This window comes from Hyla sarda, chromosome 10 (genome assembly GCF_029499605.1).
Source record: "Hyla sarda isolate aHylSar1 chromosome 10, aHylSar1.hap1, whole genome shotgun sequence".
NCBI lineage: Eukaryota > Metazoa > Chordata > Amphibia > Anura > Hylidae > Hyla > Hyla sarda.
In genome coordinates this window covers 13289521-13313009 of record NC_079198.1, presented here as the reverse complement: position 1 = coordinate 13313009, position 23489 = coordinate 13289521, and the positions used below count along the sequence as shown (strand labels likewise).

At 44.2% G+C, this 23489-nt stretch overlaps 2 protein-coding genes across 22 annotated transcripts in view; one reads left to right on the top strand and one right to left on the bottom strand.

The window, feature by feature from the left end:
* Positions 1-23489, top strand: part of LOC130294604 (mucin-2-like) — a 264132-nt gene that overhangs the window by 160267 nt on the left and 80376 nt on the right. For 2 of the 21 annotated variants that reach the window (XM_056544712.1, XM_056544711.1), the window contains exon 1: positions 6869-7098. The exons of 17 other annotated variants lie outside the window; for them this stretch is intronic. Coding sequence is in view for 1 of the 4 variants with exons in the window: in XM_056544695.1 (XP_056400670.1) it covers positions 7083-7098 (16 nt within the window). In the remaining 3 variants the exon portion in view is untranslated. 2 more of the 21 variants (XM_056544695.1, XM_056544713.1) reach the window with 2 other exon arrangements.
* LOC130294609 (urokinase plasminogen activator surface receptor-like) overlaps positions 10637-23489 on the bottom strand; it is a 34064-nt gene continuing 21211 nt past the window's right edge. The window contains exons 7-10 of the mRNA XM_056544742.1: positions 19036-19152; positions 15556-15702; positions 13633-13776; positions 10637-10962 (exon numbers count right to left, since the gene is read on the bottom strand). Of these exons, the coding sequence (XP_056400717.1) occupies positions 10766-10962; positions 13633-13776; positions 15556-15702; positions 19036-19152 (605 nt within the window). The 3' untranslated portion in view covers positions 10637-10765. The remainder of the gene's footprint in view (positions 10963-13632; positions 13777-15555; positions 15703-19035; positions 19153-23489) is intronic.

Sequence of the window (23489 nt, the reverse complement as noted above, 5' to 3'; positions counted from 1 at the left end):
TAAAGGGGGTGGGACTACGTGTTTCGAAGGGCATGATCCCCTCTTCGTCAGGTCCTGACGGATTTTATTGCTCATACAGTCCTGACGGATTTCATTGCACATACAAAATAAAAAAGCTGTAGGTAAAGGGGGTGGGACTACGCGTTTCGAGGGGCATGATCCCCTCTTCGTCAGGTCCTGATGGATTTTATTGCACATACAGTCCTGACGGATTTTATTGCACATACAAAATAAAAAAGCCGTAGGTATAGGGGGTGGGACTACGCATTTCCAGGGGCATGATCCCCTCTTCGTCAGGTCCTGACGGACCTGACGAAGAGGGGATCACGCCCCCCGAAATGCGTAGTCCCACCCACTTTACCTAAGTTTTTTTAATTTTGTTTATGCAATAAAATCTATTTATTTATATCATCCCCTATCCGGGCCTGATTTAAGTCTTACCCCGGGCTGACCGGCAACTTCGAGGAGAGCGCCCGAACACACCGATGCTTTCTGCTGTATTGCAGATCACAGTTTTCCACATTTCCGAGACCGTCTAGGATCATTCCAAGACGGGGAAGGTGTCGCGGCAGCACCCCTGGACCTTAAATCACGCTATATGGTGTTGTACCCGGAGCACAGCACCAAAAAGCAGAATTGTCTCCCTTTGTATTATACTCACGGTTGCTAAGAGTAATGGCACATTGTCGTGCTCTTTCTGTTTCCCCTTTTTTGTACAGTTACTATACATAGAATACAGCACTATAGTGGCATATACATAACATGATATATAATATTGCAGTACATACCATATAAAACATACAATGTACCAGCAGATATACAGATGTAGAAAAGTTTAAATTGACAATCTGAATCGGATGTGCCGTGTTAGGTGCGCAGCTTTATAGTCTGTAACATGTTAGTTGCCCAGCTAAGGTTTGCTATATCTGTATACCGTAAAACAGAAAACAAAGTCATTTTATATACCGTATATATATATATATATATATATATATATATATATATATATATATTAGGGATGTAAGAAAAAATCGTGATTTTTCACTTGACGATACTGAATCGATTCAAAATATTTTTGAATCGATTCTTTTAGTGATGTGGAATTTGTATCTCCTGATCCCCGGAACAGCATGTCCTGGGCATCAGGAGATATAAGTTTCACATTTTGTCAGCCAGATCTGACGCGGCGGCGCTCTGGGTGTATGGAGCGGGCTCCGACTCGTGCCCGCTCCATACTCTGCGGCCCCCGGCTGATTTCAGTAGCCGGGGGCCGCCGCTAATATCCAGCATGCGGCGCTCTGCAGTATGTATGGAGCGGGCTCGGGATACCTGCCCGCTCCATACTCTGCAGCCCCCGGCTGTTCTCAGTAGCCGGGGGCTGCCGCTAATAGCCAGCATGCAGCGATCGCCGCGGCTGGCTATTAACCCTTTAGATCGCCGCTGTCAAAGCTGACAGCGGCGTCTAAAGGGACATGTGTATGCTCCCTGGTGGGCTAGATCGCCCCCCCCCCCTCCCCCCGCAGCGCGATCGCGGGCGGGCGATCCACAGTGGAGGTAGCCGGAGGGCTTACCTCTGTTCCCTGCTCTCCGTGGCTCTATCATTGTTAGATCCTGGCTGGACCAGGCTCTATCAATGGATCGCAGATAAATGGAGTTCAATAGAACTCTATTCATCTGTCTGAGGAATCTAATGATTCCTAAAAGACTAATAAAGTGTATAAAAAATTTTTTTAAAATAAAGTTTTAATAAAAGTGTAAAAGACATTGTTTTTTAGACAGAATCGGGGTATATCGCGATGTATCGTCACCTAGACGGTATCGCGATATATCGGGATATATCGAATCGCCACACTGGTATCGCGATTCGAATCGAATCGCCAAATTCTTGGCGATTCACACCCCTGATATATATATATACTGTACATATACAGACGTGGGCAAAATTGTTGGTATTTTCTGCTAAAGGCAAAACTGACAAAAGTAATGACAAATAAATGACAAATAAAACATTACTGAACATATGAAGGGGTACTCCACTGCTAGACCTCTTATCCCCTATCCAAAGGATAGGCGATAAGGGATTTTCTGCCGTTCTTCTCTGCAGATCATCTCAAGCTCTGTCAGGCTGGATGGAGACCTCAGGTCTCTCCAGAGATGTGTTACATTGGGTTCAGGCTCTGGCTGGGCCACTCAAGGACATTCATAGAGTTGTCTCTGTGTTATCTCGACTGGTTGCTTATGGTCTTTGTCTTGTTGGAAGTGGAACCTTAAGTCCACTCTGATGTCCAGACCTCTCTGGATGAGGCTTTTGCTTAAGAATATCTCTTTACTTTGCTCCAACTTTCCCACAACTCTGACCGATCTTCCTGTTCTAGTCGCTAAAGAATACCTCCCCCCCCCCCCCCCTCCTATTGGGCAGGTGATGAGCAGTGCCTGGTTTTACTTCAAACTACACTTAGAAATTAGGCTAAAGCATTTCAACAACCAAGAGAATCATTTTTCTTACACTCTGAGAGTCCTTTAGGAGCTGTTTCTGATGTGGATTTCATGTGTCTTACTGGGAAGAGGCTTCTTTCTGGCCACTCTATATATTATATCGTTTCCCATTCAATTGAAATCACAACTAGAAATTCCAAATTTCTTCTGCCCTTAGCTTCCCCTAATATTGGCAGCTAGTGTGTTAAACTTCCTCAATAGTTTTCAGCTCTTAAGAACATCTCTTATGACCTCCTCTTAGGACGACCTTCGAACCCAATCTTAAAAAAAAAAAATGCAAATAGAGTAGAGGTTACCTGAAGCCATCAGTACGAGCACACAGACGAGCAGTAGGACTCTCATGGTGAAGCAGGTTCTGATGTCTGTCAGCTTCTCACTATGTGCTCCACAATAACACATCAATAACACATCAGACAGGGATCCCAGGGGAGACAATAGCAAGACACAGGTGTTGGAAAAAGTCAGAAAGGAGCCCGTTAAAAAATGATGAGGAAGAAATTATAGACGAGGATCAGGAAAAAGCAAGTATATTAAACAAATTCTTCTCCACTGTATTCACCGAGGAAAATGGAATGCCAGGTGAAATACAGCGAGATAAGGTAAACTCCCCAGTACAGATCACCTGTCTAAACCAGGAAGAAGTACAGGTCACCTGTCTAACCCAGGAAGAAGTACAGTGCCGCATATGAAAAATCAAAATAGACAAATCATCAGGCCCAGATGGCATTCACCCCCGTGTTCTAAAGGAATTAAGTAATGTAATAGACAGACCCCTATTTTTAATATTCAGGGACTCTATAGTGACAGGTAAGGTTCCCCAGGACTGGCACATGGCAAATGTGGTGCCAATATTTAAAAAGGGGTCAAAAGGTGACACCTGGAATTATAGACCTGTTGGTTTAACCTCATTTGTATGTAAATTGTTTGAGGGTTTTCTAAGAGATGCTATTTTGGAGTATCTTGGTTAAAATAAATGTATGTCAAACTAACCTGATCAGCTTTCATGAGGAGGTGAGCTCCAGACTGGACCAGGGGCAATCACTGGATGTCGTATATCTGGATTTTTCCAGAGCATTTGATATAGTGCCACATAAAAGATTGGTGCATAAAATGAGAAGGATCGGGCTGGGGGAGAATGTGTGCAAGTGGGTAAGTAACTGGCTCAGTGATAGGAAACAGAGGGTGGTTATTAATGGTACTTATTCTGATTGGGTGACTGTTACTAGTGGGGACCACAGGGGTCAGATTCTGTTCTATTTAATATATTTATTAATGACCTTGTAGAGGGGTTGAATAGTAAAGTAGCAATCTTTGATGATGCTAAACTCTGAAAAGTGCTAAACACTATAGAAGCCAGTGCACTGTGCATAGTAGATAACACAATAGAGGACAGTGCACTATTACAAATGGATTTGGATAGGTTGGAGGTTTGGGCTGGGAAGTGGCAGATAAGGTCCAACACTGATAAATGTAAGGTAATGCACATGGGGAAGAAAAATCCGGGCTGGGATTATGTATTAAATGGGAGAACACTTGGGACGACTGACGTGGAAAAGAACTTAGGAGTCTTAGTTAACAGTAAATTTTGCTGTAGTGACCAGTGTCGGGCAGCTGCTGCCAAGGCAAATAAAATCATAGGGTGCATCAGTAGGGGCATAGATGCCCACGACAAGGAAATAATTCTACCACTGTACAAATCACTAGTCAGACCACACATAGAATTCTGTTTACAGTACTGGTCAGACCACACATTGAATACTGTGTACAGTACTGGTCAGACCACACATAGAATACTGTGTACAGTACTGGGCCCCAGTGTACAAGAAAGATAAAGTGGAGCTGGAGAAGGTTCAAAGACAGGCAACCAGGGTAATACGGGGAATGGGAGGACTACAGTACCCAGAAAGATTATCAGAATTAGGGTTATTTAGTTTAGAAAAAAGAAGGCTTAGGGACGACCTAATAACTATGTATAAATATATCAGGGGACAGTACAGAGATCTCTCCCATGATCTATTTATACCCAGGACTGTATCTATAACAAGGGGGCATCCTCTACGTCTACAGGAAAGAAGGTTTCTACACCAGCACAGATGGGAGTTCTTTACTGTAAGAGCAGTGAGACTGTGGAATTCTCTGCCCGAGGAGGTGGTCATGGTGAACTCTGTAAATGAATTCAAAAGGGGTCTGGATGCATTTTTGGAGAATAATAACATAGCTGGTTATGTATACTACAGGGTGGACCATTTATATGGATACATCTTAATAAATTGGGAATGGTTGGTGACATTAACGGTGACATTAACATGTTTGTGGCACATTAGTATATATGAGGGGGGAAACTTTTCAATATAGGTGGTGTCCATGGTGGCCATTTTGAAGTCGGCCATTTTGAATCCAACTTTAGTTTTTTTCAATAGAAAGAGGGTCATGTGACACATAAAACTTATTGGGAATTTCACAAGAAAAACAATGATGTGCTTGGTTTTAACGTAAATGTATTCTTTCATGAGTTATTTACAAGTTTCTGACCACTTATAAAATGTGTTCAATGTGCTGCCCATTGTGTTGGATTGTCAATGCAACCCTCTTCTCCCACTCTTCACACACTGATAGCAACACCACAGGAGAAATGCTAGCACAGGCTTCCAGGATCTGTAGTTTCAGGTGCTGCACATCTTGTATCTTCACAGCATAGACAATTGCCTTCAGATGACCCCAAAGATAAAAGTCTAAGGGGGTCAGATCGCGAGACCTTGGGGGCCATTCAACTGGCCCACGACGACCAATCCACTTTCCAGGAAAATGTTCATCTAGGAATGCTCGGACCTGACACCCATAATGTTAGCAAGATGGTGCACCACCACATTATGGGTGTCAGGTCTGAGCATTCTTAGATGAATAGTTTACTGGAAAGTGGATTGGTCGTCGTGGGCCAGTTGAATGGCTCCAAGGTCTCCCGATCTGAACCCCTTAGACTTTTATCTTTGAGGTCATCTGAAGGCAATTGTCTTATGCTGTGAAGATGGCGAGGGCCTTACAGGGGAAGTTTTAACCCCCACCGATTACAGTGAACCATACGTTGCTCCCTTCCACCTTTTAGAGGTCTTTGCATCACATCAATACTTGGTGGTGTAGGTGGCACATGGTGTTTTTTGCTCACCTTTCCTATTGTTTGATTTCCCCAAAATTTGGGGTACATATATTTTATCCAAAAATGTATTATAAAATAAAATTTTTACGTAATGCATATCCTCAATACTTGTGCACACTAACACTTTTACAAAAGAGACCGTTTTCTTCTGCCTACCTGCCTCAGCTACTATTCTAAACCTGCCTGATGCCACACATCTGATGCCAAGTTCTCCTTTTTTCTTCCACCTTCGTCACCGGGTACTGGTATTGCCACCCACCACCCCACTATGTCACCGGGTCACTTTCAGGACTCCTGATGCTGCTGATGCCAACTCCAGGCTGTCTCATACTGCCTCCATATGTTCTCCTCATGCTGATGCCAGCTCCAGGCTGTCTTATTCTGCAACCATATGTTTTCCTCATGCTGCTGTCACCTCTAGGCTGTCTCATTCAGCCACTATATGGTCTCCTCATGCTTCCACCACCTCCAGGCTGTGTCATTCAGCCATTATATGGTCTCCACATGCTGCCGCCAACTCAAGGCTGTGTCATTCAGCCACTATATGGTCTCCTCATGCTTCTACCACCTCCAGGACTTTTTAGGTTCATCTAATAGAAATCTTCAATTTAAATGTTAGAAAATATCTTTAACCTTTTCAATTGTGAGGCCCTATGGTCTCATCAGGCTGTTGCCAGCTCCAGGTTGTGTCATTCAGCCACTATATGGTCTCCTCATACTGATACCACCACCAGGCTCTGTTATTGTGCCGCTCTGTGACAGTGATTCTAATAGCGATGCCGGTAATCTGCATGTCATACTGAATAACAGTATTATTTCACTACCCCAGCACACTCCATATGCATGTTACAGCAAGGCAAAGTGTTCCACACCCCTATTGAGGCTCTCTGTAGGCCAGAAATAGCCATTATTAATACAGATTCGCCGCAAATAAATTCATACCGAACCAAATTTTTTCGAAAAATTCGGCGAATCGGCCAAATCTAATTTTTCAAAAATTTGCTCATCTCTACCTATAACGGTCAGGTCAGAGTATGGAGGCCTTGTGGTGAGCGCTTCAGTTTGCTAGTGTGATGATAAAGGGTGGCACCGCATACGACAGTTGGTCACCCCTAGTGGTGATACCAGGGACACTAACAGCTCAGTGATATAGAAAGGAAACAATATACCATAGGAACTTCTGATGTCAATTCAAATCCCGTTCATTTTGTAGTATGTGCCATTTTTTTTTAAGGCATTTTGTATGTATGTGAATCAAGGCTGAACTGAAACGAAAAACTGTTCTTTTATTTGTTTTCTTGATCCTTATACATTTTTGTACCCTGTATAAGTTTGTTTCTATCTTGATTTTTTTGCTTTCATAAAGGCTACCGAAATGTTCTTTTCATCATAACCTCGCTGCCTAAGTCTATTCAGTTCTCAAGATTGCTGTATGAATTTACCAAAATGTGAGTTGATTCGATATAACCCTTTAAATTGACCGTATGGAAGAGATAGAGTGACATGTGTAGGATGGTAGCTGTTAAAGTGCCAAAGTGGTTGTGAGTTTCCTATAATCAGATACCGGGCATTTTTCATTTTCTGCTGAAATTTCTCTGATTGGCCACCTTTATTAGCTGTAAAATTCATGATACATTCATTAATATTCATATATTCCATGAATTCAGAAAATTTGCTCTTCAGTGCTCGCCCAGATGTCAAGATGGAACGTTATCAATCTTGACCAATGGACGATATGTTGGAAAATTTATTTTGTGCAGTGTATAGATATTATTCTGCAAATAACTGAAGATAATCAGCTCACCCACTAACCCGGAAGTAGTCAGTGTGCAGGGATAACCACTGTGCGGTGGAACCAAATATCCGTCAGAAGAGATAAATTCAGCGCTCTCAAGATGTGGATAAAATCACGTCTTTATTTAGCAGGTTACAAACATGTACAGTGGAGCAAAAAAGTATTTAGTCAGCCACCAATTGTGCAAGTTCACCCACTTAAAAGGATGAGAGAGGCCTATAATTTTCATCATAGGTATACCTCAACTATGAGAGACAGAATGAGAAAAGAAAATCCATAAAATCACAGTGTCTGATTTTTAAAGACTTTATTTGCAAATTATGGTGGAAAATAAGTATTTGGTCACCTATAAACATGATTTCTGGCTCTCACAGACCTGTAACTTCTTCTTTAAGAGTCTCCTCTGTTCTTCACTTGTTACCTGTATTAATGGCACCTGTTTGAACTTGTTATCAGTATAAAAGACACCTGTCCACAACCTCAAACAGTCACATTCCAAACTCCACTATGGCCAATACCAAAGAGCTGTCAAAGTTGTAGACCTGCACCAGGCTGGGAAGACTGAATCTGCAATAGGCAAGCAGCTTGGTGTGAAGAAATCAACTGTGGGAGCAATTATTAGAAAATGGAAGACACACAAGACCACTCATAATCTCCCTCGATCTGGGGCTCCACACAAGATCTCACCCTGTGGTGTCAAAATGATCACAAGAATGGTGAGCAAAAATCCCAAAACCACACAGGGGGACCTAGTGAATGACCTGCAGAGAGCTGGGACCAAAGTAACAAAAGCTTCCATTAGTAACACACTACGTCGCCAGGGACTCAAATCATGCAGTGCCAGAAGTGTCCCCCTGCTTAAGCCAGTACATGTCATGGCCTGTCCGAAGTTTGCTAGAGAGCATTTGGATGATCCAGAAGAGGATTTGGGGAATGTCATATGGTCAGATGAAACCAAGAGAAAGAATGATGAGTTGCATACAAAGAACACCATACCTACTGTGGAGCATGGGGTGGAAACATCATGCTTTGCAGCTGTTTTTCTGCCAAGGGACCATGACGACTGATCCGTGTAAAGGAAAGAATGAATGGGCCCATGTATCGTCAGATTTTGAGTGCAAACCTCCTTCCATAAGCAAGGACATTGAAGATGAAATGTGACTGGATCTTTCACCATGACAAACCCACCGCCTGGGCAACAAAGGATTGGCTTTGAAAGAAGCATTTCAAGGTCCATGAGTGGCATAGCCAGTCTCCAGATCACAATCCCATAGAAAACCTTTGGATCGAGTTGAAAGTCTGTGTTGCCCAGCGACAGCCCCAAAACATCACTGCTCTAGAGGACATCTTCATGGAGGAATGAGCCAAAACACCAGCAACAGTGTGTGAAAACCTTGTGAAGACTAACATAAAACATTGGACCTCTGTCGTTGCCAACAAAGGGTATATAACAAAGTATTGAGATGAACTTTTGTTATTGACCAAATACTTATTTTCCAACAAAATTTGCAAATAAATTCTTTAAAAATCAGACAATGTGATTTTATGGATTTTTTTTCTCATTATGTCTCTCATAGTTGAGATATACCTCTGATGAAAATTACAGGCCTCTCATCTTTTTAAGTGGGAGAACTTGCACAATTGGTGGCTGACTAAATACTTTTTTGCACCACTGTACACATACACATCACATAAGTCAGATATGAATATACTATTATTACATTTGTAAGTTGAGAATATATAGAATATCAATGCCGCATTTATAAGCTTAGTTAATAACTAAACAATAGTATACCAACATCAAACTTAGTCACAGTAGGTGATTAAATCATTTATCATATGGATATTACTCTGAAAATAGAACATTACACCAAATGGGCGAACATCTAATTGCTAAATATAATAGTACTGATGTCTGAGAACAGGAATGATATATGAATATACACTCTACCCACTTCTAACTAACAACATAGCTCTCTGTTATGTATATTATAGGTATAATACCACTAGATAAGTAATCTGTAGTACTAACAATTTGGTAACACTTATTAAAAAATTCCCTCAAGAAATCCCATTAACAGACAGGACTCCTCTGGTGGATTCCACCAGAAGTCTTCCAACAGAATCCATTTTCTGTTTAGAAGTTCCGATACGTAAATTTCACTGTGTGAACTGAACAATCAAGTAGGAGGGTGTTGCATGTCAGAATCTGTGTGGAATTCTTTGTAGATATTCCAAATGGATTCCCTGTAGTGTGAACAGGGGGAAAAGCATATCAATGCCTTTAAAAAAACTTCTGACAGGTCATGGTGAACTGGAGATTGCTATGGGCAGCAGCATTTAAAGGGGTACTCTGGTCCTAAGACATCTTATCCCCTATCCAAAGAATAGGGGATAAGATGTCTGATCGTGGGGGTCCCGGTCCTGGGGACCTCCACTATCTCGCATGCAGCACCCACCTCTGGGAGAGCTGCACGCAGCGCTGCAGCCTCGGAGTCTGTCGGGTCACGACTATGGGGCGGGAGTATCATGACATCACGACTCCACCCCCTTGTGATGTCACACCCCGCCCCCATGGGCTTGTATTGTGGTGGCGGGGCGTGACATCACACGGGGGCCGAGTCATGATGTCACAATACTCCGGCCCTGTAGTTGTGACCCGGCAGACTCTGAGGCTGCAGCGCCGCGATCAGACATCTTATCTTCTATCCTTTGGATAGGGGCTAAGATGTCTTAGGCCTGGAGTACCCCTTTAAAATGGCACCCCGGTGGAAAACAATTTTTTTTAAATCAACTGGTGCCAGAAAGTTAAACATATTTGTAAATTACTTTTATATAAAAACCTTTTCCTTCCAGTACTTATCAGCTGCTGTATGCTCAACAGGATGTTCTTTTCTTTTTGAATTTCTTTTCTGTCTGACCACAGTGCTCTCTGCTGACACCTCTGTCCGTGTCAGGAACTGTCCAAAGCAGGAGCAAATTCCCATAGCAAACGTCTCCTGCTCTGGACAGTTCCTGACATGGACAGAGGTGTCAGCAGAGAGAACTGTGGTCAGACAGAAAATAAATTCAAAAAGAAAAGAACATCCTGTGGAGCATACAGCAGCTGATAAGCACTGGAAGGATTAGGTTTTTATATAAAAGTAATTTACAAATATGTTTAACTTTCTGGCACCAGCTGATTTAAAAACTGTGCCCATTCATATGTGCTCATCACTGCAGTATATGGATTCACAGAAAGTCCAAAGACTTTGTATAGGCCTTCTATGAATTTGTAGACCACAAGCAGAGAAGTATTGGTAGCTCTTGAACTACAATTTCTACATTGAGTTTGACCATATCAAAAACATAACATAAACACATAGGATGTTAGGAGGATGTACGCTGCTTTTTGCTGGGATACTACATATTTTTGTTTCTTCTAAAGTAGTTTGATCATAGGTCACATTTATATTTCCACTTTCACATATACTGGGGTGGGTGCAACCATGTAAGACTTCTCTCCTTTTAAAAGTCCCTGTGGATTAAAAAACAAACAAACAACAATTATAGTTTATTAAGAGACAGGTTTACATTTTGATCACATAGGTTTTGCCACATCCACCCATACAGAGGTACAGACCTGGTTCCTTACGTCCAGTAGGACATTGTGCCCATCGGTCACATAAGAAGGCATCAGTATTATATAATGAATAGCACATGGCCAATTGGGCATTGTCCTTGACTTTTCATTGAGGCCCAGAAGCTTCATGTTAAAGGGGTACTCCGCCCCGAGACATCTTATCCCCTATCCACCACTGGGGACTCCCGCGATCTCGGCTGCGGCACCCCAAACATCCGGTGCACGGAGCTAACTTCACTCCATGACGAATGACTGGCGATGCAGGGCGGAGGCTCATGACGTCATGGTCACGCCCCCTCCTATAGACTTGAATTTAGGGGTCATGTCCGTGATGTCACGAGCCTCTGGTGCTGCACCCGATGCTCTAAACGAATGCCGGGTGCAGCAGGAAGATCACGGAGGTCCCCAAGCGATCAGACATCTTAACCCTTATCATTTGGATAGGGGATAAGATGTCTAGGGGGTGGAGTACCCCTTTAAGTCTCTGGACCCACATATAGAGAGCTCTTCATGGAATCTCAGCTGAAATGTCTGATAAAAATGTCTAAATGACTAACACAAGAGAAAATTGGAGGAGTTGGCCATGACAGTTGTCATGACCGGGGGTGGACAGGGTGAGTGAGCCCTAAGCTGTCCCTAATAACACTCACCCTGCCTACTTGCCCATCCACCCTAAATGGCGGATCGACAACCATGGTGCCAGTCCCTTCCTGAGCTAAACTGCAGTGGGCGCAAAAACAAATAATAATATACATAGTCGGCCCAGAAACATAACAGGAAAACTACTTACACGTCACACTCCCTCCCATAGACTTGCATAGCGGGGGCGGGGCGTGACATCACATGGGGACCGAGTCGTGATGTCACGATACTCCAGCCCCGTTGTCATCACATGGCAGATTCTGAGCTGGCAGTGCTGCATGCAGCTCCCAGAGGTGGGTGCTGAATGCAAGATTGCGGGGGGTCCCCAGCAGCGGGACCCCCGCGATTAGACATCTTATCCCCAATCCTCTGGATAGGGGATAAGATGTCTTAGGGCCAGAGTACCCCTTTAAGGCTCCTTAGTTCTATACAAACTTACCATCTGTATTGCCTCACACAGTAATAGTACCAACTTTGTGCCCCATATCATAATTAGGCCCACATATAGCAGATATGCCCCTCTGTAGCTCCACATATTAGTTAGGCTTCCACACTGTACCCCTAAACAGTAGTTCGAACCCTATATTATAGTTACCCCCCCCCCACACACACCCCCCCCCCCCCCCCCACATGACCTGTTATACTGTGTGTGATATATTTTTGTCTTATGTACTAATTTATGCACCCTACCTTCAAGGGATTGTGACCAGATGACCCTGACGCCCAAATGGGGGACCCCCAAACCTAGCCCTTATGTAGTTTAGGGGGGGGGGGGGAGATGTTCAGTTAGAGGTTGGTTGGGAGAGAAGGTTGAGAGGAGTTCAGGAGTGGAGTGCAGGTACCGTGAGGAGAAGCCTAAGGAGAAGAAAGCTTCTTAAAGGGGTACTCCGGTGCTTAGACATCTTATCCCCTATCCAACGGATAGGGGATAAGATGCCTGATTGCGGGAGTCCCGCCGCTGGGGACCCCCGTGATCTTGCACGCGGCACCCCGTTTGTAATCAGTCCCTGGAGCGTGTTCGCTCCGGGACTGATTACCGGCGACTACAGGGCGGGCAGCGTGTGACGTCACGCCCCCGTGTAATGTCACGCTCCGCCTCTCAATGCAAGCCTACGGGATAGGGCGTGACAGCCCCTCCCGTAGTCTTGCATTGAGGGGCGGAGCGTGACATCACACAGGGTGGGGGCATGACGTCACATGCCGCCCGCCCTGTAGTCGCCAGTAATCAGTACCGGAGCGAACACGCTCCAGGGACTCATTACAAACGGGGTGCCGCGTGCAAGATCACGGTGGTCCCCAGCGGCGCGATCTGATTGGTTGCTATGGGCAACTAAGCAACTTTTCCTCTGGACAGGTTTTGATCAATCTCCCCCTAGGTCTTTTTAGTTTGCCTAAATTTTATTTCCTTTTTATTTTTACCATAGGATGCATATAATAGATAGACAATATATTTAGAGATACGGTTCAGCTCACCATAAAATCCAAATGTCCAAATATCCAGCACAACCGTTCCTCATGGAAGCTCGGATACAAACACTGAGGCTGGGTCCTCAGGTGGATCAATCAATGGAAATGAAGGTGAACTTTCGGCTCCCAGCACGGGTAAAATCCCAAATTTTATACCAAAAAAAGTTAAAATCCAAGTGCAGCATAAACAAAAAATAAAGACACACAAACGAAACGCACCAACGCGTTTCGACTGGTTAACAAGTCTTAGTCGATGCATTCCGTTTGTGTGTTTTTTTTTTTTTTTTTTTAAGCTGCACTTGGATTTTAACTTTTTTTGGACTACAATTTGGGATTTTACCCGTGTTGGGAGCCGAAAGTTCACCTTCATTTCCAGTGATACATATAATAGAACAGAAAAATGTATAGTTTCCATCGTGCTCAGCAAAAACAATAAAAAAGGCTATCGTCTGTTACCTTTTACCACTTTCTGTGTGTAGGCAATACACTGTGTTGCGTTCCCGGTACAAGCGATGCGATCTTTACCAGAGCAGCTACCGTATTCTTTAAAATAACAGGATTCACAGTTGAGTCCATTGGCTTCTTCGCTCTCTAAAGGAACTAGAAAAAAGAATACATCATTCCGTCTGTCTAAAACCATCATTATCATAAATGCTATGAATATCATAAAGGAAAATTTGCCATAAAATAAGCAAGATAATCCAGTAGTAGTTAGAACTCTTAGGGAGGCACTCTAGCCTTCATTGAATGCTGGTCATTACAATGCCTTGCCGACGGGCCGTCGGCAAGGCATTGTAATGACCAGCATTCAATAAAGGCATATTGCTGAAGACCCAAGTGCCTCCCTACCTCTTTTGTCTGGATGTTGAACTATTTTCTAGATGAGCACCGAGAGTAAGCAACGGGAAACGGTCCGTGACCAGTGATTGAAGTGCCAATACAGCTAAGTCCGGCAGTGGCAGTGTCGACAATGAACTGTATTCCCTATTATGCTATTGTAGTGGACTGACTTTTGTAAAAACATCCCTAACGTGAATGTCCATTTATGAAAGGGGTTGTCCCATCAGGAGACTCTCTGTCCATTTGCTGACTCCCTCTGGTTCATTGAATTAAATGGGGTGCGGCGTGGGTCAGGCGAGGATACGGCAGCAGATGGTTTTTAAATTCAGCTGCCGAATGCCCAAATGGTGATGTAAATGCACTTTAAAGGGGTACTCCGCCCCTAGAGGCGAAACCCCCGCGACCTCTCCGGCAACACCCCCTGTCATCTGCTGCATGGAGCGAAGTTTGGCAAAATAACGGGCGATACAGGGGACGGAGTATTGAGGGGGGCGGGGGCGTGATGTCACGAGGGGGTGGGGTCATGACATCACACCCCACACCCCTCAATACAGGTCTGGGGGGAGGGGGCGTGACGGTCGCCAGGACTTGCCATAAACTTGCATTGAGGGGGCGGGCCATAACGTCATAAGGGGGGGGGGGGCATGATGTCACAATACTTTGGCCCCTGTAACGCCCGTCATCAGGCACGGAGCGAACTTTGCCCAGTGCAGCAGATGACAGGGGGTGCTGCAGGATAGATCACGGGGGTTCCCAGCGGCGGGACCCCCGCGATCAGACGTCTTATTCCCTATCCTTTGGATAGGGGATAAGATGTCTGGGGCAGAGTACCCCTTTAACTGTGTTTTTTCTTAGGAAAAAAAAGCTTATGACCGGTGGTAAGAGTTGCAAGACCTAATATAATAAGCTGATTTTGTACAATATCTTTCTAACCGTCAGAGCTCTTCTTTCCAAGATCCAATTCTCCTGTGTAGGCATAAAGTTAAAGGGGTGGTCTGGCCAAAACTCTGCATTTAAAATCTGGTTGGGGAGGTTGTACAAGGACTCTCTCTTACCTTCTTCATTCCCCCACCGCCTCGGTTATAACGGAGCTCCGCTGCCCAGCATTTTCGGGTTTGCTCATTCAATCACTGGCTGTAGTGGTGTCCTGCCTCAGCTTCTGACTGTGAGTGGGCGTGGAGGCGGAGGCGTGGAGCTCGGAGGGGAGCGGAGCTCTGGTATACAGGCGGGGCCAAAGGAAGAAAGAAGGTAAGAGAGTGCCTATGGAGACGGTGCATTTTGGAGCAGACCTCTGCTATTTGGGGAATCTCCACCTGTGTTTTTCAAGAAGACACTCCGCAAAAAAACTTACGTCATGTGAACATAACCTTAGAGGGAGGTTAGTAACTTATTGGATATTTTTCATTTATTGAATTCACTATTACAGCTATAAGATCTGAAACTTTGTATTTGCATTTAGTAGATTTGGAATTTTGTGCAACAAAAAAGGTGCCTACAAATGGAGACGGTAAAATTGCTTTTAGAATTATAAATACTTACAGGTTGGCATTGGAGAAATACAGTGGTCGGTATAACAGCAGGTGGTGTTTTTGGATATGCTCTTCTGAGCCGTGGTGATGATCCCGGCACTGTCACACTCCGATGAATATCCACATCTTTTTGAAAGCTCTCTAGTTTTCTCTCCTCCTATAACATAATAACACTGTAATTATTGGTTCTAACCAGTAGGAACTAATGTTTTAAACTGCAAAGCACCAAAGGTGTACCTGTAGGCCCGCAATCCTTAACCCCTTGGGGACAGAGGGTTTTCCAGTTTTTGCACTTTCGTTTTTTTTTTCCTCCTTACCTTCTAAAAATCATAACCCTTTCAATTTTGCAGCTAAAAATCCATATGATGGCTTATTTTTTTGCACCACCAATTCTACTTGTAAAGACATCAGTAATTTTACACAAAAATCTACGGCGAAACGGAAAGAAAATATCATTGTGCGACAAAATTGAAGAAAAAAGCGCCATTTTGTAAATTTGGGGGGCTTCTGTTTCTACGCAGTACATTTTTTGGTAAAAATGACACCTTATCTTTATTCTGTAGGTCCATATGATTAAAATGATCCCCTACTTATATAGGTTTGATTTTGTCGTACTTCTGGAAAAAATCATAACTTTTTTATTTTTCCGCCTATGGGGCCTTATGAGGACTAATTTTTTGCGCTGTGATCTGAAGTTTTTAGCAGTTCCATTCATGTGTTGATCGGACTTTTTGATCACTTTTTATTATTTTTTTTCATGATATAAAAAGTGACCAAAATACGCAATTTTTGACTTGGGAATTTTTTTGTGCATACGCCATTGACCGTGCGGTTTCATTAATGATATCTTTTTATAATTTGTACCTTATTTAAGATCCTCTATACAACACCACACAGGAGAGATCCTCTATACTACACCACACAGGAGAGATCCTCTATACTACACCACACAGGACAGATCCTCTATACTACACCACACAGGAGAGATCCTCTATACTACACCACACAGGAGAGATCCTCTATACTACACCACACAGGACAGATCCTCTATACTACACCACACAGGAGAGATCCTCTATACTACACCACACAGGAGAGATCCTCTATACTGCACCACACAGGAGAGATCCTCTATACTACACCACACAGGAGAGATCCTCTATACTACACCACACAGGAGAGATCCTCTATACTACACCACACAGGAGAGATCCTCTATACTACACCACACAGGAGAGATCCTCTATACTACACCACACAGGAGAGATCCTCTATACTACACCACACAGGAGAGATCCTCTATACTACACCACACAGGAGAGATCCTCTATACTACACCACACAGGACAGATCCTCTATACTACACCACACAGGAGAGATCCTCTATACTACACCACACAGGAGAGATCCTCTATACTACACCACACAGGAGAGATCCTCTATACTACACCACACAGGAGAGATCCTCTATACTACACCACACAGGAGAGATCCTCTATACTACACCACACAGGAGAGATCCTCTATACTACACCACACAGGAGAGATCCTCTATACTACACCAGACAGGAGAGATCCTCTATACTACACCACACAGGAGAGATCCTCTATACTACACCACACAGGAGAGATCATCTATACTACACCACACAGGAGAGATCCTCTATACTACACCACACAGGAGAGATCCTCTATACTACACCACACAGGAGAGATCCTCTATACTACACCACACAGGAGAGATCCTCTATACTACACCACACAGGACAGATCCTCTATACTGCACAACACAGGACAGATCCTCTATACTACACCACACAGGAGAGATCCTCTATACTACACCACACAGGAGAGATCCTCTATACTACACCACACAGGAGAGATCCCCTATACTACACCACACAGGAGAGATCCCCTATACTACACCACACAGGAGAGATCCCCTATACTACACCACACAGGAGAGATCCCCTATACTACACCACACAGGAGAGATCCCCTATACTGCACCACACAGGAGAGATCCCCTATACTGCACCACACAGGACAGATCCTCTATACTGCACCACACAGGACAGATCCTCTATACTGCACCACACAGGAGAGATCCTCTATACTGCACCACACAGGACAGATCCTCTATACTACATCACACAGGAGAGATCCTCTATACTACACCACACAGGATAGATCCTCTATACTACACCACACAGGAGAGATCCTCTATACTACACCACACAGGAGAGATCCTCTATACTACACCACACAGGAGAGATCCTATATACTACACCACACAGGAGAGATCCTCTATACTACACCACACAGGAGAGATCCTCTATACTACACCACACAGGACAGATCCTCTATACTACACCACACAGGACAGATCCTCTATACTGCACAACACAGGACAGATCCTCTATACTACACCACACAGGAGAGATCCTCTATACTACACCACACAGGAGAGATCCCCTATACTACACCACACAGGACAGATCCTCTATACTACACCACACAGGACAGATCCTCTATACTACACCGCACAGGAGAGATCCTCTATACTACATCACACAGGAGAGATCCTCTATACTGCACAACACAGGACAGATCCTCTATACTACACCGCACAGGACAGATCCTCTATACTACACCACACAGGAGAGATCCTCTATACTACACCACACAGGAGAGATCCTCTATACTACACCACACAGGACAGTTCTTCTATACTACACCACACAGGAGAGATCCTCTATACTACACCACACAGGAGAGATCCTCTATACTACACCACACAGGAGAGATCCTCTATACTACACCACACAGGAGAGATCCTCTATACTACATCACACAGGAGAGATCCTCTATACTACACCACACAGGACAGATCCTCTATACTACACCACACAGGACAGATCCTCTATACTACACCACACAGGAGAGATCCTCTATACTACACCACACAGGAGAGATCCTCTATACTACACCACACAGGAGAGATCCTCTATACTACATCACACAGGACAGATCCTCTATACTACACCACACAGGAGAGATCCTCTATACTACACTACACAGGAGAGATCCTCTATACTATACCACACAGGACAGTTCTTCTATACTACACCACACAGGAGAGATCCTCTATACTACACCACACAGGAGAGATCCTCTATACTACACCACACAGGAGAGATCCTCTATACTACACCACACAGGAGAGATCCTCTATACTACATCACACAGGACAGATCCTCTATACTACACCACACAGGAGAGATCCTCTATACTACACCACACAGGACAGATTCTCTATACTACACCACACAGGACAGTTCTTCTATACTACACCACACAGGAGAGATCCTCTATATTACACCACACAGTTGAGACACAATTGTTGCTTGTAAAAATTCCCATGTGTTTTGCCTCTACAGTTTGTATGCTCGTTTTGTGTTCTCATATACAGACACATAAATATTCATACCGTATGAGGTCTTTGAAATTGTGGTCACACACGCATCATATTCATTTGAACATATCACATATTGTTCACATTTGCGGTCAACAGATCCTTGACATTGCCAGCATAACAATGAGTTAACTGTATTAAAACAAATAAATGCATAAGTCACTATTTGAATACAGACAATACATATAGATGTATACACACAATCACAGGTGTTCCATTATTCAAGTAGCATTATTCATATACAGTAAGTTTTCAAGACAACTAATGTGTCACCAACAAGAAGAATAAGGAGTCTTGCATGGAAGGCTGGATTATTCATGTCCTTTAATTTGTGATTTTTGACCTCTGTGGTGTCCTCTTGTTCTGTCTGGTGAGGCCCAGGTATCACTTTGGCCATACCTCCCAACTGTCCTGGATCGGCGGGACATTCCCACTTTTGGGGCGATGTCCTGACATCCCGGAACACCCCCCACATGTCCTGCATTTAACTGTAAATGCCTCCTAATGAGGCACCTAGATTTAAATAAGACGCTCGGTGGGAAATTTGATATTGTGAAGAGTCATTGGCTCCTCATCCTGTCAATCACTCTTGTGCCCGCTGGCTACATTTAGCCAGCAGACACAAGAGGCTTCCTCTGCGCTCCGGTGGCTCCGGCACATGAGTGATGTCTTCAGATGCCAGAGCACAGAGGAAGAAGACACTGAGGGAGCCACTGGGAAGAAGATAGAAGAGCTGCAGGAGGTAAGTATCTGGGAGGGAGAGTGGTACTGCATACCATGGGGGACTCTGCTACTGCCTAAAATGGGGTACTCTACATTTGCCTAAAAGGGAGGACACTGCTGCGGCCTAATAGGGGGACCCTGCTGCTGCCTCATTGGGGGGCTCTATTGCTGCCAAATAGGTGGGACTCTGCTGCTGCCTACTGTGGGGGACTCTGCTGCAGCCTGTGGTGGGAAACTGCTGCCTACTTTGAGGACACTGCTTCCTACTGTGGGGGACATTGCTTCCTACTGTGGGGGACACTGCAGCCTAATGTGGGGAAAAATGCTGCCAACCTAATTTGAGGGACAGTCCATAGAAAGAAATTCACAGGCGACTCACCAATACTTCATTGTATCATCTTTTATTTTTAGGTTCGTGCAGGTAAAGCGGCTCCACGCAGCACCGGTGCGTAGGACGCTAGTGCGTTGATGATTACACCTGTTTCTTTCTGTTCAGGAACTTCAAGAGATCTGTTGAAGTTCCTGAATGGAAAGAAACAGCTGTAATCATCAACGCACTAGCGTCCTACGCACCGGTGCTGCGTGGAGCCGCTTTACCTGCACGAACCTAAAAATAAAAGATGATACAATGAAGTATTGGTGAGTCGCCTGTAAATTTCTTTCTATGGACTCTTTTACATGAAGCTATCTTTTTACACAAGAACACCACCATCTATGTACATCACCTAGACAAGTCTCAGTTATAGTGTATGAGGGAGTCACGGTAAGCAGGGCTAGTAGTGCCAACACACCTGCCTTTCATTCTCTACACATAACTTATTTGGGGACATCTGCTGCCAACCTAATGTGGAGGACATCTGCTGCTACCCATTCTACTAAGGGAGGGGGGGGGGGGTATTATTACAGTTTGGGGCATTATAGTTATTTTCTCCTGTAGCTGGAAGAAGTCATCATGGCGGACTGAGCTGGAGGAGAATAAGAAAAGTGAACTAGATCAGAGAAGACGTCACCTGATATAACTGTATGTAATCTCTTTTATGGTCTGTAGTGGTAATGATGGGGGTTGTTGTCAGTCACCTGATATAACTGTATGTAATCTCTTATATGGTCTGTAGTGTAATGATGGGGGTTGTTGTCAGTCACCTGATATAACTGTATGTAATCTCATATATAGTCTGTAGTGGTAATGATGGGGGTTGTTGTCAGTCACCTGATATAACTGTATGTAATCTCATATATAGTCTGTAGTGGTAATGATGGGGGTTGTTGTCAGTCACCTGATATAACTGTATGTAATCTCATATATAGTCTGTAGTGGTAATGATGGGGTTTGTTGTCAGTCACCTGATATAACTGTATGTAATCTCTTATATTGTCCGTAGTGGTAATGATGGGGGTTGTTGTCAGTCACCTGATATAACTGTATGTAATCTCTTATATGGTCTGTAGTGGTAATGATGGGGTTTGTTGTCAGTTACCTGATATAACTGTATGTAATCTCTTTTATGGTCTGTAGTGTAATGATGGGGGTTGTTGTCAGTCACCTGATATAACTGTATGTAATCTCTTATATGGTCTGTAGTGTAATGATGGGGGTTGTTGTCAGTCACCTGATATAACTGTATGTAATCTCTTATATGGTCTGTAGTGTAATGATGGGGGTTGTTGTCAGTCACCTGATATAACTGTATGTAATCTCTTATATGGTCTGTAGTGGTAATGATGGGGGTTGTTGTCAGTCACCTGATATAACTGTATGTAATCTCTTATATGGTCTGTAGTGGTAATGATGGGGGTTGTTGTCAGTCACCTGATATAACTGTATGTAATCTCTTATATTGTCCGTAGTGGTAATTATGGGGTTTGTTGTCAATCACCAGATATAACTGTATGTAATCTCTTTTATGGTCTGTAGTGTAATGATGGGGGTTGTTGTCAGTCACCTGATATAACTGTATGTAATCTCTTATATGGTCTGTAGTGGTAATGATGGGGGTTGTTGTCAGTCTGTTAGTATAGGACATCCTCCTAAACTTAGGTGACAGACTGACATTATTGCTGTTAAGAGGTATTCCCATTCTGCAGGTGTAGGCGTAATTAGGGTGTGACTGAGGGCGTGGTTAGGGGTGTGGCCTGAGTGTGGTCAGGGGCGTGGCTTGTCCCTCTTTGCTCTCAGCAAACGTTGGGAGGTATGCTTTGGATCCAGTAAATAAAAATTAATAAGCCCTGATCTAGACATCACAATTTGGGATTTTCAAAATCGCTCAGATCCTTACATTTGTCCATTGTTCCTGCTTTCAACACATCAACCTATAGAACTGACTGGTTATTCTGTTGTCTGCTTTATCCCTCCCTTCACATGCCCCATTGTCTGCGAGATGATTAATTTTAATAACTCAAGCTTTTACTACTTTTAACCCATTCCCGTCCTATAATGTATAGTAAGTTCATGGGCGGAAATACGTAACGAAAGCTGCGATCTCTTCAGAGACAGTAAGAAATGGCTGCTTTCCATGTTGGGGGTAGTAGTACAGGGGCTGAGGGATTGATCACAACGGGTCTCAATTCAGACACTAATGTAGTAGGAGAGACGGCTCCTGCCAGGGAAGGGGCAGCATTGCACCGTGATCCCTGGTTGGCTCTATAAAAAAAAATAGGATCCGCACTGTATAATTTTAAAAATCTCATCGGAAGCCCTGAATGTCCACTTGGTGGCAGCCATTCAGGACTCCCGGCGGGGTATTTGAATTTATGAAACTGAAATATACATCGCTGTGGAGCTGAGCGGTGTGGCATGCTGCCCGTTCCCCAGGTGAATAATAACCTATAATCACAGTGGGTCTCAGAATTGAGACCCATTGTGATTAATCCCTCAGCCCCTGTACTACTACCCCCAACATTGACAGACTCTGTTCCATGATGGGAGTATAAGTACCAGCACTACAGTAGTCTCCCCAGCCACTCGCAGACTTCCCCAGCTGTGGAAACATCTACTCCTATCATAGAAATGAGTATGTTCCATGATGGTAGTCGAACTTCAGCTCTGCAGGAGTTCAGGGTAGCTGTGGAGTAATGCAATGAGATGCGGAATCCGTGCGATTTACCCGCACTGATTCCGTACGAATTCCGCCCCAATTCCACACGTGTTTAAATCAATGTGTGGTGGCCCAGTACGGGAGGTGTTACCCCGTGCTCCTGCTGTCCTGTCAGGCAGCCTCCTTCAGTGTCCCCAAGGCCCCCTGCACTTGTTTCCCCATTGTAAATATGTTTTACCATGTAAAATGTTATAAAATGTGTTATCACTTTAAGAGTTATACCATGTGATATACCATGTGTTTGTTACCCAGTCTCCCTGCTAGTCTCCCATATATAAGCCCTGGGTGGAGTTAGCCTCTCTTTCTTGGAGCTTAGAGCTCTTGTTGCTGAGGTCCAGTGCAGTCGTGCCTAGTGTATGTGTCCAGATTATTTGAGGCCTCAAGTCAAGTCCTGCAGCCACAGTCAAGTGCAAGTAAGCTAAACGCAGGCCCGGACTGGCTTACCGGGATACCGGGAAATTTCCTGGTGGGCCGCCGGACCTGGGGCAGCTTTGAGATGTGGCTGCGTCACATTAGGAAAAATATTTTCGGGACACAAGGATGCCCCAGTTACCTCTCTGCGGCGGCCCCCACGTTAACTTTAAAGACGCAGGGGCCGCTGGGAGGAAGCGCGCGCAGGGACGTCAATGACGTCCCGTGCTTGCGCCCATA